This window comes from Vitis vinifera, chromosome 8 (assembly GCF_030704535.1).
Source record: "Vitis vinifera cultivar Pinot Noir 40024 chromosome 8, ASM3070453v1".
NCBI classification, from domain to species: domain Eukaryota; kingdom Viridiplantae; phylum Streptophyta; class Magnoliopsida; order Vitales; family Vitaceae; genus Vitis; species Vitis vinifera.
The window spans coordinates 13,820,575-13,836,550 of NC_081812.1; the positions used below are offsets into that span (position 1 = coordinate 13,820,575).

General features: G+C 35.9%; 1 protein-coding gene, 1 long non-coding RNA gene and 1 other non-coding gene across 7 annotated transcripts; 2 read left to right on the forward strand and 1 right to left on the reverse strand.

Annotated features, from left to right (window-relative positions):
• Window positions 1-2,280: 2,280 nt before the first annotated feature.
• Window positions 2,281-4,565, reverse strand: LOC100263699 (high affinity nitrate transporter 2.4). The gene is made up of 3 exons (XM_002276781.4): window positions 3,615-4,565; window positions 3,194-3,309; window positions 2,281-3,083 (listed from the first exon to the last, which is right to left on the reverse strand). Exons 1-3 carry the CDS (start codon window positions 4,422-4,424, stop codon window positions 2,414-2,416), a joined length of 1,596 nt encoding a protein of 531 aa, XP_002276817.1. The 5' UTR covers window positions 4,425-4,565; the 3' UTR covers window positions 2,281-2,413.
• A 5,807-nt stretch (window positions 4,566-10,372) lies between these two features.
• LOC132254170 (uncharacterized) lies at window positions 10,373-14,959 on the forward strand. Of its 5 annotated transcripts, none has more exons than XR_009466404.1 (5): window positions 10,373-11,524; window positions 11,631-11,754; window positions 11,859-13,773; window positions 13,934-14,154; window positions 14,290-14,959. It is a non-coding gene; the product is annotated as an uncharacterized LOC132254170 (long non-coding RNA). The 5 variants fall into 5 exon arrangements; XR_009466403.1 differs by having other exon boundaries at window positions 10,374-11,524; window positions 11,631-13,000; window positions 13,219-13,773; XR_009466402.1 differs by having other exon boundaries at window positions 10,375-11,524; window positions 11,631-13,000; window positions 13,525-13,773.
• On the forward strand, window positions 11,166-11,274 carry MIR172D (microRNA MIR172d). Its single transcript, NR_127793.1, has one exon. It is a non-coding gene; the product is annotated as a microRNA MIR172d (primary transcript).
• Window positions 14,960-15,976: the final 1,017 nt, after the last annotated feature.

Sequence of the window (15,976 nt, forward strand, 5' to 3'; positions counted from 1 at the left end):
TTCTCTTTAATCAGTTCTTCTTTTCTGCTTTTCAGTGGGCGTAACTTCTAACTTTTTTTTTCTTATGAAGAACTGATACTAGGAAAAGATCAGAGAAAGTCTTTGTCTTTGATAGGATTGCCTTAAGGTACTGGATTCACAAGATGAAAGAAAAAAATATATAGAAAGTGCAATTTTATGTTGAAATCCTTTCTAGGAAGCCATGTTCTCTCAAGAACTCAGCGGCGAAAGTTCAGACCAAATAACAAGAAAACTACAGACCAATCAAAATTCACTCCAAGAATCTGGGAACAAGTCCGGAATCTTTATCAAATTTCTCATCTATTCCTGCTATTAACTGCTAATTAACTCCATCGGCCTCATCATAGCCCAATTGAAAGAAGCAGAAAATGGAAGGATAAAAGAAAGCAAATTAAACAAACTGAAGAAACCCTTCAATCTGCAATTGTTTTCGGTTCTTACTTGAAGTTATATCCGAGAAGACAGTGAACAACAAGACAACATCATTGGGCCATCGCAAACACCCTGTTTGGTTGCCCAGAAAGATGGATTGGAGAGAAGAATCTTAGTACAGAAAATTATTTAACCTAGACCAAACGCAGATCTAAAGGCCTCCCAAGCAGCTAAAAAAACATTATATTCATATATAAATATATATACTGCAACCGCCTTAAAAAAGAAAAAAGAAAAAAGAAAAAAAAAAGGAATGAGCTACATTATCTAATATATGAGAAGCACTCCCTTTTAATTACATTCCTATATATAGGCTAATGCAGTCTCGAGCAGGACAAGTGCCTTAAGGGTCTCCTCGCTCGTGCCAACACACAAGCATCGCTATACAACGCCTGAGAATGTAGAATTTGGCACGCTGCTTCTTCACCAGGTGACTGCACTTCTGCCCAAATGATTTGCATCTGCACGGGTGGCGGTCCTGCTGATGACTCTGCAGGCCTATGTTGTTTTCCTTGGCTGCCATGAACGAATATTGCAGCTTCTTCTACTAGTATTTCTACCACTACCTCTCAGCAGTAAATAAATATAAAGGCTGAGGTGGGTGGTTGATGTATTTATATAAGATGGGAGACTTTGGTTTAGGTTTTTATTTTGGATTCAGCTCCTCTGCAGCAGGTACCCAATGCATCCACTGCAACCCACCAGCTGTCACTAGTATTAACCACAGCACATCAACTTATTATGAAATAACAATAATATTCCTTTCCTCCCATTTCACCTGGAATGATATATATACATTAACGGACTTACAGAATGATGAGTGATTGACTATATGGTTGTGGGGAATTACCCTTCTCCCACAGGGCGGCACTGTTGAATGCCTTTCTTTCTGACCATGTGGGAAGATAGGCATAATAACAGAGGAGGATTGGTGGGCAAAAGGTTTAACTGAAGTGACCGCATCACTCCTTTTTTCTTCTTGAAATTTTTGTGTAGTAATCAGGTACAATTGTACAAATATATGTAGCAGGAAATCAGGAATTGGGTATCCATGCAAGGGGAAAGCCCACTAAAACCTGATGAAACTACACAGGCCAGAATCAGAGAAACTGTAATTGAAATGCAGTAAATAATATATACTAGGACACATCCAACAAATGAGACATGAGCAGTTAGGTCATTTTCCTTACAAAAGGTCTTGCATCAGAAGGCGCAGTGCTGTATAGAGGGGTGCTCAGAGGGCCGTTCTCACATGTACCATCGCCAAAGGAATGAGGAAAAAAAAGGGGGGAAAAACCAAAAATGAAAGAAGGCTGGAGGATCCTGTTAAATGGGCCCTGCCATGTGCTGAGCCAGTTTTGGTAAATCTTTTTGGTCTATAGTCTATACAACCCATCCAATGATGGGTCTCCATCTTCCATGATCTACCATCCAAATGTTATCATGACCATCATTTGCAATCATTCGTATATACCATTCTCCCTTTGGGGCTTATAAGGTTAGTACAGTTCGGTCCTTTCAGTGCCTTGGGCTCTCGTCTATCCGTTTACTCGATCTTTTTAAAATTTTTGGCCATTACTGGTCTAACCCAGCCCAATTACACTCACCTTCTTCACATTTAGCCCTGCAGGCCGGGTCCAAATATATTTCATACCCACTTGTACATTTTCGATCCATACAATGTTATGATTGGAACAACGGTTCTAGGAAAGAAAAAGGTTTGTGCCACCAACTCCTCATTCAAGAACATTTTCCTAAGATGATTATTTGGAGGGGTATTTGGACCAGGTTTGTCATAATATATATAGCACAAATTTTCACTAAAAGCATACCTAGATTTAATTGGTGCAATACAGATGGCTAATGTTGGACCAAAGTCTTGGGTCCATCGGCCATTTGAAAGGCCCAGAAGTGGCTAATAAATACGACAAGCCCGGAATTCAAATGCCCAAATTCTACGCTACACGCTCGCCGGCGGTGTAGCTGTGGGTGGGGTTGGTGCAGAGACAACACGGCGGCCCCTCTCCGACTTGCTGTTCTCGGCAAACTTGAGGCTTCCTTGGTGCAACCCCTTCTGCTTCTCGGCTTCGTTCCACTCGGATCCATAATAGTACTCTTCACAGCTCCTCACTGCATCTTTGGAGGGCGGTAGCAACATGCTTCCCCACTGCGGAAAATGGACAAGCGCCACCGGGAGTGTGCACGCCACGATCATGATCCCCATCAATGAGATTCCAGTTGCAGTGGAGTATTTTGAGCTTGTGAAAAACAGCCACTGGGTCAACCCGGATCCGAAGTTCCCACCTGCACCGGTCAGGCCGGATATAATGCCGAGTGAGCGGCGAGAGATGAATGGAATGATTCCAAAGGTGGCGCCACATGCGGCTTGAGCGCCAATGGAGAAGAGGATCATGGAGGAGATGGAGATGGGGAGTGAGTTAGCTCGGCCCAGGCATATACAGAAGACTCCTCCGAGAGTTTGGAGGATCCATAGGTTCCATAGGCGGCCCCTCATGCCGAAACGACGGGCAGCTAGATCTGACATGAGCCCGCCCATGGGTCGAGCCACTATGTTCGCCATCCCAAACGTGGCCGCTATGGTTCCGGCTGTGTGAAGCTTGAGATCAAACCTATAGGATTATAATGATATAAAACATGATATTCAATTCTATGGGCCACTTGTATTTCCCTCAACTAAGTTCAATTAGCTAATAGAAAGCTGGATGAGAAGATGATGAACCTGTCGTAGAAGTACTCGGCGATCACATTATCGGCGGTTAATTCTACACCCAGTGAGAAGCCATATAGAAGAACGAAGATCCATGTTCTGTAATTTGTGATGGCATACCAGAGAACCTTATGATGAACAAGGAAAATTTTCAATCAAAGTTATTACCCAATCAGAAAAATTAAAAGAAAATGCTAGCTAAACCATTGAAGACATTGTGAATAATTGTCTAAGCGCCATTGACTCAACTCACTCCACTGTGCATGGCATGGGGAATATGCTTGATTTTTTATGACAATTTCCAAGTTGCCCCCCAGATTTCATCATACTTACGTTTAATTCCGCGCGTTTAAAGTAGATTTTTCAGATTCAATCATGAAATATTTTCATTCTAAAGTATCAATTTTAATTTCAGTGAAAGAAATTAACTGACCTTAGAGAATTTATCTTTGGAAACATCACCTTTCTTCTGCAGGGTACCAAGGTTTCCATCAGGCAAATCTTGGCCCAAGCTCAACACCAATATCCCCATAATCACATGCAGGCATCCAGGGATGAAGAAGGCAACCCGCCATGCCATAAATGGGGTCACCCCAACTCGACAGATAATCTCAAAAATCACCGGCATCAGGAGCTGAGTAGCACCACCACCCATGTTACCCCACCCAGCAGCAGTGCCATTAACCAGCCCAATGATCTGGCTGTTAAACATGGTGCTCATCCAGTACTGGCAAGACACAAATGTGGCAAGAGAGAATCCGATCATAAACCGGACAGCTATATACCCCTCGGCGGATGAAACGAAGGACATGCAGAACACAGCCGGGGCAGATAGCATCATAAGAAAAGCGCAGCCGTATCTGGGGCCTAATAGGTCACACACGGCGCCCATGACAAGCCTGGAAAATATACTCCCGGAAACTGAAGCTATGCCAGCATTTCCAATGTCACTCTTTCTGAGATTCAGGTTATCTCGGATGACAGGGACCAGTGGAGCAGCAGCAAAAGTGGAGACGAAGCAGGTAAAGAAGGAGACCCAAGAGAGATGGAAAGTTCTCATGTGCGGCTTGGCAAAGGAGAAGACCTTGAAGACCTTGGCTTTGTGCTCAGAATCAACAGGTAAGGCAAATTTCGCAGTAGTATCAGTTGGGATAGCTGGAGAAGCCACTGAGAAGGCAAAGGTTTGCTCTCTGCCAGTAACCCCATGCATGGAGCTTCCTGGGGAGCCTTGTATGTCAGCCATAGGTCAAAGCTCAAAGCTCTTGAGCTTGTATGAAAGACAAGGGCGAGGGAAGCTGTGGTGGGTTGGTGCTTGTATTGAGAAGGCCTCGGAAATTTTAAAACCCCACTGGAGATTCCAACAATGGTGGAAATTGAAGCAGCATTTTGGGATGTACAAGTGTTGGGGCATTATTTGGCGCATAACAAAAATCAAATTTGGTAGTGGGAGAACAGACTGCCATTTTACCTAATTGGTTCTGTAGCCGACCACTCTTCCCAACTCCAGTATTCACTCTCATGATCCATGCGCCCCATTCTTTTCTTCTTATAGATTAATTAAGAAAAATAAATGCTATTTAAAAAATAATAATAAATAATAGATATTTAAAAAAAATTAACATGAAAATACAAACCTTCATGAAGTAAAAAACATATTTGTATATAAAAATTAAAATGAAAATAATAATTTATTAAAGAAATATGAAAATAGAAGCTTTAAAATTATTATTAAAAAAATATGAATTGCAATATATAAAAATAAATAAATATATAAATTGTAATAAAAAGAAATTTTTTTATGAGGAATATATAATAGGGAAAAATTATAAGTATAAATTTCATATACCAAATTAATTAATTAATTATTAAAGATATAAAATAATATGTTACCAAAAATTATATCCTAATAAAATATATGGAGAAATTATTCAGTATGTTTATGAAGGGCATTTTTAAAATAGAAGAAGTTTAAAATATTTTAATATATTGATGGAGGGTATTTTTTATAATGTTATAACTAGTATATGTAATAATGATAATAAATAATAAATTGTTTAAATGTTTGTAAAAATAAATAATGTATTAAAAAAACAATTCATAAATATTTGATTTTTTTTTAAATGATTTAAAATTTTATTTTATTTTTTTTCAGAAATTAGAAGCTACATGTTATACATGTAGTATATTTATTCGTTATTCCCTCAACATTCAAAATGGTCTCACGATTTTAAAACATATTTATAAAATTAAAAGAAGTTCATCCTCGTATAACGACAAAAACTTTTTTTTATATCTGATATAGAATATCATATGTAAAATTGTATTTTCTTTTATTTGGACTAATCATAAACTACACAACTCATCTAAAAGCCAAATGGGGTCATTACTTTGGTGTCTTTTCAACCATACATGCAGTTACATATTCTTAGAAAGTTGCCCAATTTATGCCGCGTCACACCACATTCCTCTTTTCTTGTTCTTTCTTTTTTTTTTTTTCCTTAAATTAATGATTTATTATTTTTAAAATTTTTCCAGCAACTACTAAGTCAAAACAACATTTTCATGTCTTTTGGCACCTCTCTTTTTCCCACATCCCTCTCTCTCCGCTTGCCCTTTCGCAGGCTTTTAGAGGCTTTAAAACTTTGCTATGTAACAGAGCTTTGTTTTGGTCTTTTAACAATGTCCCAACTTTGTTGCCACCCTTTTATCTTTTCCCACTTTTAAGGGCAGCCAAATATAAAAAGTGGTTAATGGGTAGGACAAGAGAGAAAGCCATTTATGTGTTTCAGGTCTCCCAATGTTTCCAATTATGATGATACAAGCTTTTGTTAAGTCATGTTTGGCTTTAATGGGGAGGTCGTTTTCCATCATATTTCTCAGACTTTATTTGTATGGAAAAACAGGGTATTGCCTGCAATTACAAGGTTACCTAGAAATTTAAATATTATTAGGTATATTCTGACGTGCTTTAGTATATCTCCTACGCTATGTGAATATATTTATGGGAAAATTTTGTAAATATACTTGTAAACCTTTATTTTGTTCTTATACCATATGTTTTTCATCATTAGACCCTCTTACTAATCATTAGCTCGATCAGAAAATAAGCATGTATAAAACCTCACATACGTAAGAACAAGAAAGAAAAAAATCGGTCGAGACTAGAGAGTTAGAGATAAAATGATGAATATGTGTTTACTCAGCGCTCTCAAGACTATTTTTCATTTAAGAATTATTGAAATTTGAAAGTTCGAAACCATATTTTCCCTTTTTTTTAGTGTCTCTTTTGAAAAATCAAGCTTTTATTAGACGAGGGGTTACTTACAATATAAAGTAGATTATTTTTAATGACGTAAATGTTTACTTATTTTAATGAATTTTGGGGAAATTTGTTTTATTTTCATAACACTCATCTCACTAGAGGCCGTGGGTAACCACTGTTAACCTAAGCCGGACCGACTCAACTCTAGGCGGACAAATGGCGGCCCAAGCCCAGATCCACTGGAAACTATTTTTCCAAGGTGCCCAATCCGACTTGGCCGCATGCTACCCAAAACTAAATGGGCTTAACATATGGACGCCAGCCCAGTTCGTTTCGTTCCGATATTCTTGGCAGCCAAACAGAGCCTTGGGTTAATATCTTGAAGAAAGCTATATTAGGAAGTGTTGGATTTTGATAGACTAAATTTTAAAGCTTTAATTATTTTAATAATGGAATAAATTTTATTTATACAAAGTCAAAATCCTTTAATTTGCAATTGGTGATATTTAATATTTCCAATCATTAGGTTGATAGTGTTTTAAGGAGAATTATCATTACATTTATAGAAAAAAATTTCTTAACTTTCTAAAACTTAAGTTTTTTTTGGTTCTCGCAATTTTCTTTTTTTGGACCGTAATATGCCGAGGGTTTAGATAGTCTTCCTATGAACATGGTCATAGATGTGACATTATTGAGAGCCGCTCATGTTGTATCTTAGAATACTTATAGACCCATTAGTACTCTCATGTAAAGACGTGATAGTAGCTTCAGGGAGAGTATCTTCACGTCTCTCCAAATCAAGCTAGCCTTTTTTCAATGTTGATATGAATGATTAGAGTGAAGCCATAGAATCTATTCCGCTTGGATGGGGTAAAGCCAATGAGCTTGTTGGCAAATACACATACAGATGATAATGGGCTGGACTTTTTCAGTACCAGCTTCGTCCCGTCTTTAATAGGACGGATTTGGGAAAGGCTTTTATGAGTTAAGAGTGAGACAGACAGGTCAAGATGAGGTGACATGTCCAATCTACCCGTTGCCATTCTAGGCATGTGCTTTCATCTGTTTAAAAAAAAAAAAAAAATCTACTTCATTCATAAAAATATTTTTTTATTATTAAAAATTGTATAAATATCTCTGATATTTGCTCCATGTGTCCATTCATTTCGCATGTGGATTAATCCTATGTGGCGCTCTTGAAAGTTGAAACCCTCGGTTCACAGTATCCAAGGTACATGCTCCAACAAAATATCTTAGGAATTTTAATATCAAAACTTTGTAAAACAGACTATGGTTTCAGTAAGTTCGTAAATTTTCATTTGTCGGAACACCTTTCAACATTGCCTTTAGCAAATGTAGGAACAAAGTGGGCAACTCCAAGATCAAATCCGACCCACCATACCAGCCAGATTGTGGACACACATTATGCCATGGGGCATGGCCTAGGGGCATATTATAACTCTACAAAATTACAATAAACTATATCATTTAAAAGTCGTACCTTCATTTAAAGTATCCAATTGTGTTGGCACCTTCTTCAGACCTCCTTGGGCAGTTGCTTTAGCTTCTCCTCTTCTTGAATGAACACCTTGCAAAAGAGTGTCCCACTAGGTCCGAGATAGACTTTCTCGATGGTTAAACAAGTTGAAATATTTTTAACATTATGAATGAAGAGATGTAGAAAAAAAAAAAAAAAAACCTATTATCTCTAATTGTGGTTTTATTATCTTGTATTATGAATTATATAACTCATTTTCTAACTAAGATTCTTTTTAAAATTTGTTTGTGATTGTGTGTAACAGTAGAGTTAAGTATAACGGATGTATATTTATGAAACAACCTTATCTAGTTAGGTTTTAATTATATGGGGTTTAGCACTTGTTTGGGGGAAGAGTCTGGTCCCCACAAATTGCATATTAATTGACAATTAATTGTGTCCTATTCAAAATTGTAACATTGTTTGGTTGAATAGATTTTTTTTTATGGTTAAGTTAATTGAAATCTTTTTTTACTTTATGAAGGAAGAAATGCAGGAAAAAAAAAAAAAAAAAAAACCCTTCCCTTTGATCATCGTCATTTCATTATTTTGTACTATGAATTCTATAACTCTTTTCTTAACTAAGTTCTTTTTAACAGTAAAGCTAAGCGTAACATATATGTACTTATAGAATGATCTTATTCGGTTAGGTTTTGTGTGTGTGGGTTCATCGCTTGTTTGGAGAAGTCGTCTGGTCCCCACAAAATGCATACTAATTAACAATTATTTGTGTCTCATTCAAAATTTTACGAGAATGATTTCATAGAGAACCGAGATCGGAGCTTGTTGTTTACTTTCAAATGAAGTTAAAGGAATGGTTTAGGTTTTGTGTGTGTGGGTTCATCGCTTGTTTGGAGGAGTCGTTTGGGTCCCCACAAAATGCATACTAATTGACAATTATTTGTGTCTCATTCAAAATTCTATGAGAATGATTTTATAGAGGACCGAGATCGGAGCTTGTTGTTTACTTCCAAATGAAGTTAAAGGAAAAGTTGATTATTATATGTATTAAATCATCTAAACTATAGATTAATGGAATGATTAATTAATTCACATGACAATAAGACAAATCCACAATCACCATCTTTCAATTCCATTCCATCCACCGCCAAATTTTAAAAAAATGGCCCATTACTGTGCATGTGATCACGTGTAATGATACTTAAAAATCTTGATTATTCTTAATCGTCCATTTTACACAATCACATTCTTTAATTTTAGTAATCCATCCAAAGCATTTTTTTCAAGCTGCGGGACCATTCTTCTTAGGAATCTAAATCTTTTTTTAACTTTCACTTTTTCTTGTGGGCGGGCCATATGCCAAGGTGGGCCTACAGACCTGTCCGTGTAACGGGCCTTGGTGTGAGCCCAGGAGGAGCCCATTTCAAAATTTTAAAAATTTTATAGAGAAATATTAGAAATGTTTGAATTACAGGTTGGCATGGCGACGAAATTGAAAACTGAGAAGGCTATTTATGGGCCGGGGAGGCCCAACGGGGAATAATGTATAATGTAGGGGGGGAACACAAGGTACAATGAAGGGAGTGGCATATCTCCTTTATGAATTATTTAAGGGACAAAAGGCCCACCATGTAAATTGAAAACACTTGGGCAGCCACATCAGATTTGTACGTTGGGACCCTCCCCAGGTAGACCTTTTAGGGTAAGGAATCTGGCCCTTTCCTTTTGGCTTTGGAATTGGCTCCATTCCATTTTCTTCCCTTTTCGTCTCCTTTAATTTAATCGTTCTTTTTTGTCACTATTTCAGCCGGATCATGTTGTGAAACGTATTGTATCTTCAAGATTATAGCCATATTTTCCTCTTCTCAGTTTTAATAATTTCGCTTCAAACAAACAGTCTTATTTACTACTTGTTCATTTATGAAGTTACCACCTTTTCTGCAACATGTTTAAAACGTTTCCAAAATATTAAAGAATATATTATTACATTAGATACCGAAAAACATATATAAGGGTCTGTTTGGTAATATCCGTTTTTAAAAACAATTTTTTATTTTTAAAAATAAAAAATCAGAAAAACATGTTTAACAATCAAAAACCGCTTTTAAAAAATATTAAAAGATGCTTTTTAAAAAAAATTATTTTATATAAAGATATAAAATGATTAAAAATAAATTAATAAATATAAAAATTATTTTTTAAAAATATTAAAAATATTTTAAATTTTCAAAGTAGAAAATAACTTTTAGAAAGTTACCAAATATACCCTAAGCTTATATCTGCTAACACGAACTATCATACAAAGCAAACTTTATTAAACGGGTAATTAGACCCATTCATTCCTTAATTTAAAAAATTATTACATTTATTATTATTGTTTTATTTTCTTTCTAATTATTTTGGATTGTGATGGATAAAGGGTTTGATACATAGAAAGCAGGAAAAGGAAACAAAAGAAGGGTTGAACAGAAGGTTAAAAGATGGTGATTTCTTTTGAAGACAGAATAATTTAGTAGGGAAACTGGGGAAGGGCACAGGAGTTGAACAGCATATAAGTCAAATTCCTGTGATATATACCTGTAGAAATGATATTGTCCGTCTCCCACACAAATCTCTTCTCTAACCTCACTTAATAATTTCCATCTAGATTTTATTTTTTTTCTTTTTCTCTCTCATCTCTTTCAATGTTTGCGTCACAGCTACTCACACCAACACTGTAATCCATCATATCATCGCAAAAGCTATTGATTTCGCCGGTGGGTTATTCCGGGAAACGGGTTGTTTTCAGCTTCTCTCACTTCCTTTGTTGTTTCCTTTTCAATATGTTAATCCTGTTTGTACCTACGTAACTATTATCTTATTTAATTTTCTTGGATTCTTTTTCTGTTTTTTTTTTTTTGTTTTAAAGAAAAAGTCCTTTTCTTGGTTTGGCTTATCATCGAGATCGGATTACGTTAGTCTCCGGGATCTGATATTAGTACATGGGTTCTTTATTAACGGCAGTTTTCGCCGGAATCGCATCGGCGAAGCGAGATCCGTATCCTCCAAACCATTGAAGACTGCGGGAGAAAATGATCTAGGAAATTTCTTTTCATGTTTGTCTTCATCGATTTCTTGATTTATTGTCTGGTAATGTTTTTTTTGAATCGTATCCATGACTTAGAAGAAGGAAAATACTGCAGACCTAGGAGTTTGGTATAGTGCATGAGGTGATGGACACAGTCGTTAGCTGATGCAGCATCATCAAGATTCACACCCAATGGAAGGGCAGTGATGCAATCTCTGCCAAAGATTTTGAGATGAGAATCTTGATGATGCTGCATTCGCAGTGAACGACTAAACCAGGAACATGGTCTGCCACTACTCTCCAATATCTCCACTGGAGCATATTATATGTTGATCCAATTCTTTCCCCACGACCTCTCCATTCTTTAGAGTTCTTGCCATGAGAATCCATGAGGGAATTTCATTTTCAGTCGCAAACAACTCTAGTTACCATCTCCAAGCTTGAAATCATGCAGTAATTTGAGATGAGGATGAACTGAAATGGGTGTCTATCAGCTGATAAGTGAAGGGATTGCAGGTACGTACGCTTTGCATTTCCATTCACTTACTTTAATTTGTTAGTTCTTTTGTTATATATGTTTGAATGCCTTATCTTTGGGTCTGGGTTGTGGTTGTGTTTTTAGGCTACCTCCGTTTGGTTGCTGAGAAAATCGAGGACAAGCAAAGCAAACTTACAACTTCCAGTAATGGGCATGGGCATGGACACTTGTTTGAAGTATTGCCATGGATTTAACACTGTGGATTGAGGTTGGAGCTCCTAGCCTGGTTGGGTTAATGTTCAAGCTCTTTAGCACATATTTTTTTGTTGTAGATTTAGGTGTGTAGATCATAGGAGACATGTCTTGCTGCAGGTTGGTTCACTGATACGTACTCTCAGATACAAGCTTAGGGTACCCTATTTTTCAAACGGCCAATGATGGTAGAACCGTGCCACATTTTTACAAGCATGTGATTGGTTGCTTCCAGTACTTCTTATCCATTCCTCTTGTTTGGTAGAGAAAACCCAAACAATGCTTTGAAATAAATAAAAAAAAATCTGCCGTACACTTGAAGATGATGAATGTTTTGTTAATAGAGTACAATTTAGCTTTGAAAAGAAAGGGAAAAAGGGAACCAGTAGAGGCCACAAATGCATCCACTTTCAGTACTTTCACGGCTAAATACTATGATTATGAATTTTAGGCCGATATATATAGCTCTTAACTCATGAGGCCAAAAGGAAATTAATGGCAAGTGTATGACTCGATTTTGATCTTGAGATTTCAGTGGCTCTACTCATTAACCACACATATCCTTTTTGTCTTTTTGTTTTTTTTTTTCATTTTGTGTTTAGGATTCTTTTTTCTGCAAGGAAAAAGACTTCGAAGCAAAACAACTACAAATTCGATCGAAAGAGGAGCACATAATCTTTAAAACCAAACTTTGTAATATCTTTAGATGAATTTAACCTCCAAATGATCTACTCTATGGTATACATATCTTCCTTATCTAAACCGAACTTAGTTTATATCACTCATGTAGAGCTTGTAATATACATATTTCTGTCATATGCAGTGTGAAATGTTATTTTTCTTCTCTATGTGTGTGTTCGGGGTGATGGCTGGATAAGACCCCTTACTAGGAAACAAAGAAATCAGAAGGAAACATTTTCATTTAAAGTTTATATGGTGAAAATTTGAAAAACAAAGAATTTGGTCTTGGACATGTTATGAATGTGGGACCGATATTTAGTAAGAAACTAGTATAGATTAAGCTTTATTTTGAGTTGAGATTGAAGTTGGAAATAACATTATTGTAGGAATAATATTTTTTCTTGGAGAATTATAACCCTTTGAAAGTTAGAATCCAATAATGGCAAAACATGTTAGACGTCCTTTTCCAGGCCTACTGTGTTGCTTTGAGGATCCTCCTATATGCATGCTGGTGAAAAGAATCTAGGAGAGATCATTGCTTGGAGATTTCATGGGCATCTGAACCAACAACTTTCACTGAGGTAGGACTCTTGGGATTTGCTTTGCCCCTTTTGTATTAATGTTTTATCTGTGCATATCCCATTAATTTCCAGTCTTCTAATGATTCTGATTAAGTGCGCATGCCTATCCCAAGAAAAAGAAAAAAACTAATTCATGTTCATGGGTTTCATCCATAATTTGTTGGTGGCCATCATGTTCTTCTTCTTCGTTTTGTTTATCATTGTTGTTTTCATTATAGGCATGCAAGTGGATGAGAATTGTTGTATCTCAGAATCTGACCAAATCTGTAGACTGTACTACGACCTCCTCCACCTGAGTAATATTGATGGTACCAAAATATTAATCCAAAAGGATTTTCAGTTTTGAGTATGGGTACTGCTAATCTGCTACCCATGCATTCTATACAAAATGCAGTGAAATTATCCCTAAATTAAATATTTTTAGTGATCAAAATGGCTTCTACTGTGACCTTTGTTTGTCCTTGGAGAATCTGCAGCTTGATTAAATGTGGTGTGGGTTGGATATTGATCTTATTGAATAGCAGGTTGAACTGTAGGGACTTCCATATATATCACATCTAGAATACTTAATCTGGAGGGAATCTTTCACATGAAAACATAAGGAAGAAAGCAAGAGCATGGACATGGTGTAAGTTCATGAAATGTAGAAGAGGAACAAAAACTGATGGCAGATAATCACTTGGGCTTAGGTTACAAGATACACTATTGATGGATTAGAGTTCAATATGGATCTTGGCAAGGAAAATGCAAGAATAGGAGAAGAATATATACACGTAAGTTCCAGCCCAACTTCTTCTTCTTCATAGTTAGCCATGAATGACTGTGACAGTAGTGTAAAAAAGTACGCCATCTTCTCATTCTGATCAACAAAGAAGAAGATGATAATAAATAACTATTGAGAGTTTTCATTTATTTAATTCTGGAATCCTGCAGGTGCTTTTCATGGTTGCATTTTGAATTGAATACAATAAAATACAAGAAATGGGCATGGGCCCATGGTGATTGGGCCAGGAGCTTGGTGACAGAATCAGAGGGCTCTGAAATTAATATCGAAAGCAGGGCCGTGCCCAATGATCATCAAGTCATCTTCACGCCTTCCCAAAATGGGGACCGTGACTTCTCCAAGTTACATAAATATCCATGCATAAAAAAATGTAAGGTTAAAAACAAACATTTGATGATGCCAAAACAGGCAATTTCTTTCTTCCATCCTCGCATACCAGAAATGAATTTTCATGTAAATTATCCCCACCAATACCAACATTTTTTTGCTGATTTTTTTGGACCAGTTCAAGCCAAGAAGAAACCCAGACAGTGGAAATGCCTCCTCTAGTCTGCAGCAACCATTCTGGGGTTGAACCGTTGAAGCCAAATTTGCAAGGCAAATCCCATGGTTCCAGGAATGATGACGACACCATTGCGAATTGTGGTGGCAAGTACACAACTTGATGTAGGTCATGGCAGAGAGCCTGAAAGGAGTTGTTCATCGCCTTGAAGTCGGCAACTTGTCCAGAAGCTCTTGTCAGGGTGAAAGAGTGGTACAAGGTGGCAGACTTGAAGCTGAAAATTCAAAAGCTTTGGGGGCATTGAAAAGAAAAGGAAAATACGACTCTCATTCGCCTTTCCAAGAAAATAGAGATGATCATCTTCTGTCTGCCTGTGAGTGTACGGAAGTTTTTTCAAAAATGTGCAGTTAATAGCCCTCTCGAATGTACTTACAGGATGTGACTGGTAAGAAGTAAGAAGTAAGAAGTAAGAACTAAGTTCAATTGCCCTCCTAATAAAAATGATATTACGGTGTAGTATAAGTTGTTTACAAGGGTTAATAGGACGAGATTTACTTCTTACAATTTCTTTTCGAACAACCTTTTAGTTTTCTCTCACTATTTTCTATTTTAATCTTGTTGTTCATACTTTAATATTTGGTTTATAGATATAATGGGACAATTTTTTTGTTTATAGATGGATTAAAGATGATATTACAACAAATTTTATTCGTCCTTATAGATTTAACATTAGCCTCGATTTGCTTAAATTGTTTTCAAACTTGACTTATCTTTGTTTTTTATTTTAATTTCGTCCTTTTATGTCTTCATATGTAATTTAGAGATGATATTAGGATATGATTTTTATTTTTATATGACATTAGGGCAATTGTTCTTGTAAACTTGTAGATTTAAGAGAAAGTTAGAGGAATTAAGAACTAGTTCGAGAAATTAATTTTGAATCTTCGATGGGTTTAGAGTATGTTAGGGTATTACTTTGTCTCATCGTACTCCATCTTCATTATATATGTAATTAAAGAAAAATAATTTAATTTAATCTTTCTACTTTTTTCTAAAATTAAAAGGGTATTATTCATCGCAAAAATAAATTATAAAGATTTATAATATTTATTTAGTTATTAATAAACTATATTTATTTTTAATATATATTTTAAAAGAACAAAAATAATGAAATGTGAGGAGGCATGATGTTAGTATGAAAAATTCATTTACTCAACTTGTTTCCTTTAAGAGGGTGGTTGAAATGAAAGTGACATATCAAATATGATAATTTATTTAAATATTTATAGTATGGTTAGAATTGAAATAAAAGCAATTTACTCATTCATCATATGTCAACATTTTTAACTTGATCTTATTTTTTTATACTTTGACCCTATTTGTTTGTTTTTAAGTTTTATCATACAATTTTACTTTCGGTCTTTTTATTTTATAATTTGATCTTATGTATTTGCTCAATCGTAAAATCTTTCAAAAAAGATGGATTGAAGAAAAATAAAGAAATGCTAAGTAACGATATCAATGCAAAATCCTTACAATTGAAGATAAATTAAAGACTTTCTTCTTAAATTTTAATTGCTCCTTAGATAATGAAAGGGTTAATGACTTTCCTATAGTTTCATTGCAAAAGAAGGCAAGACTCATAACTTCCAAAACCAGCAGTGACAGTGGGCCTATTCAATTCAAGATG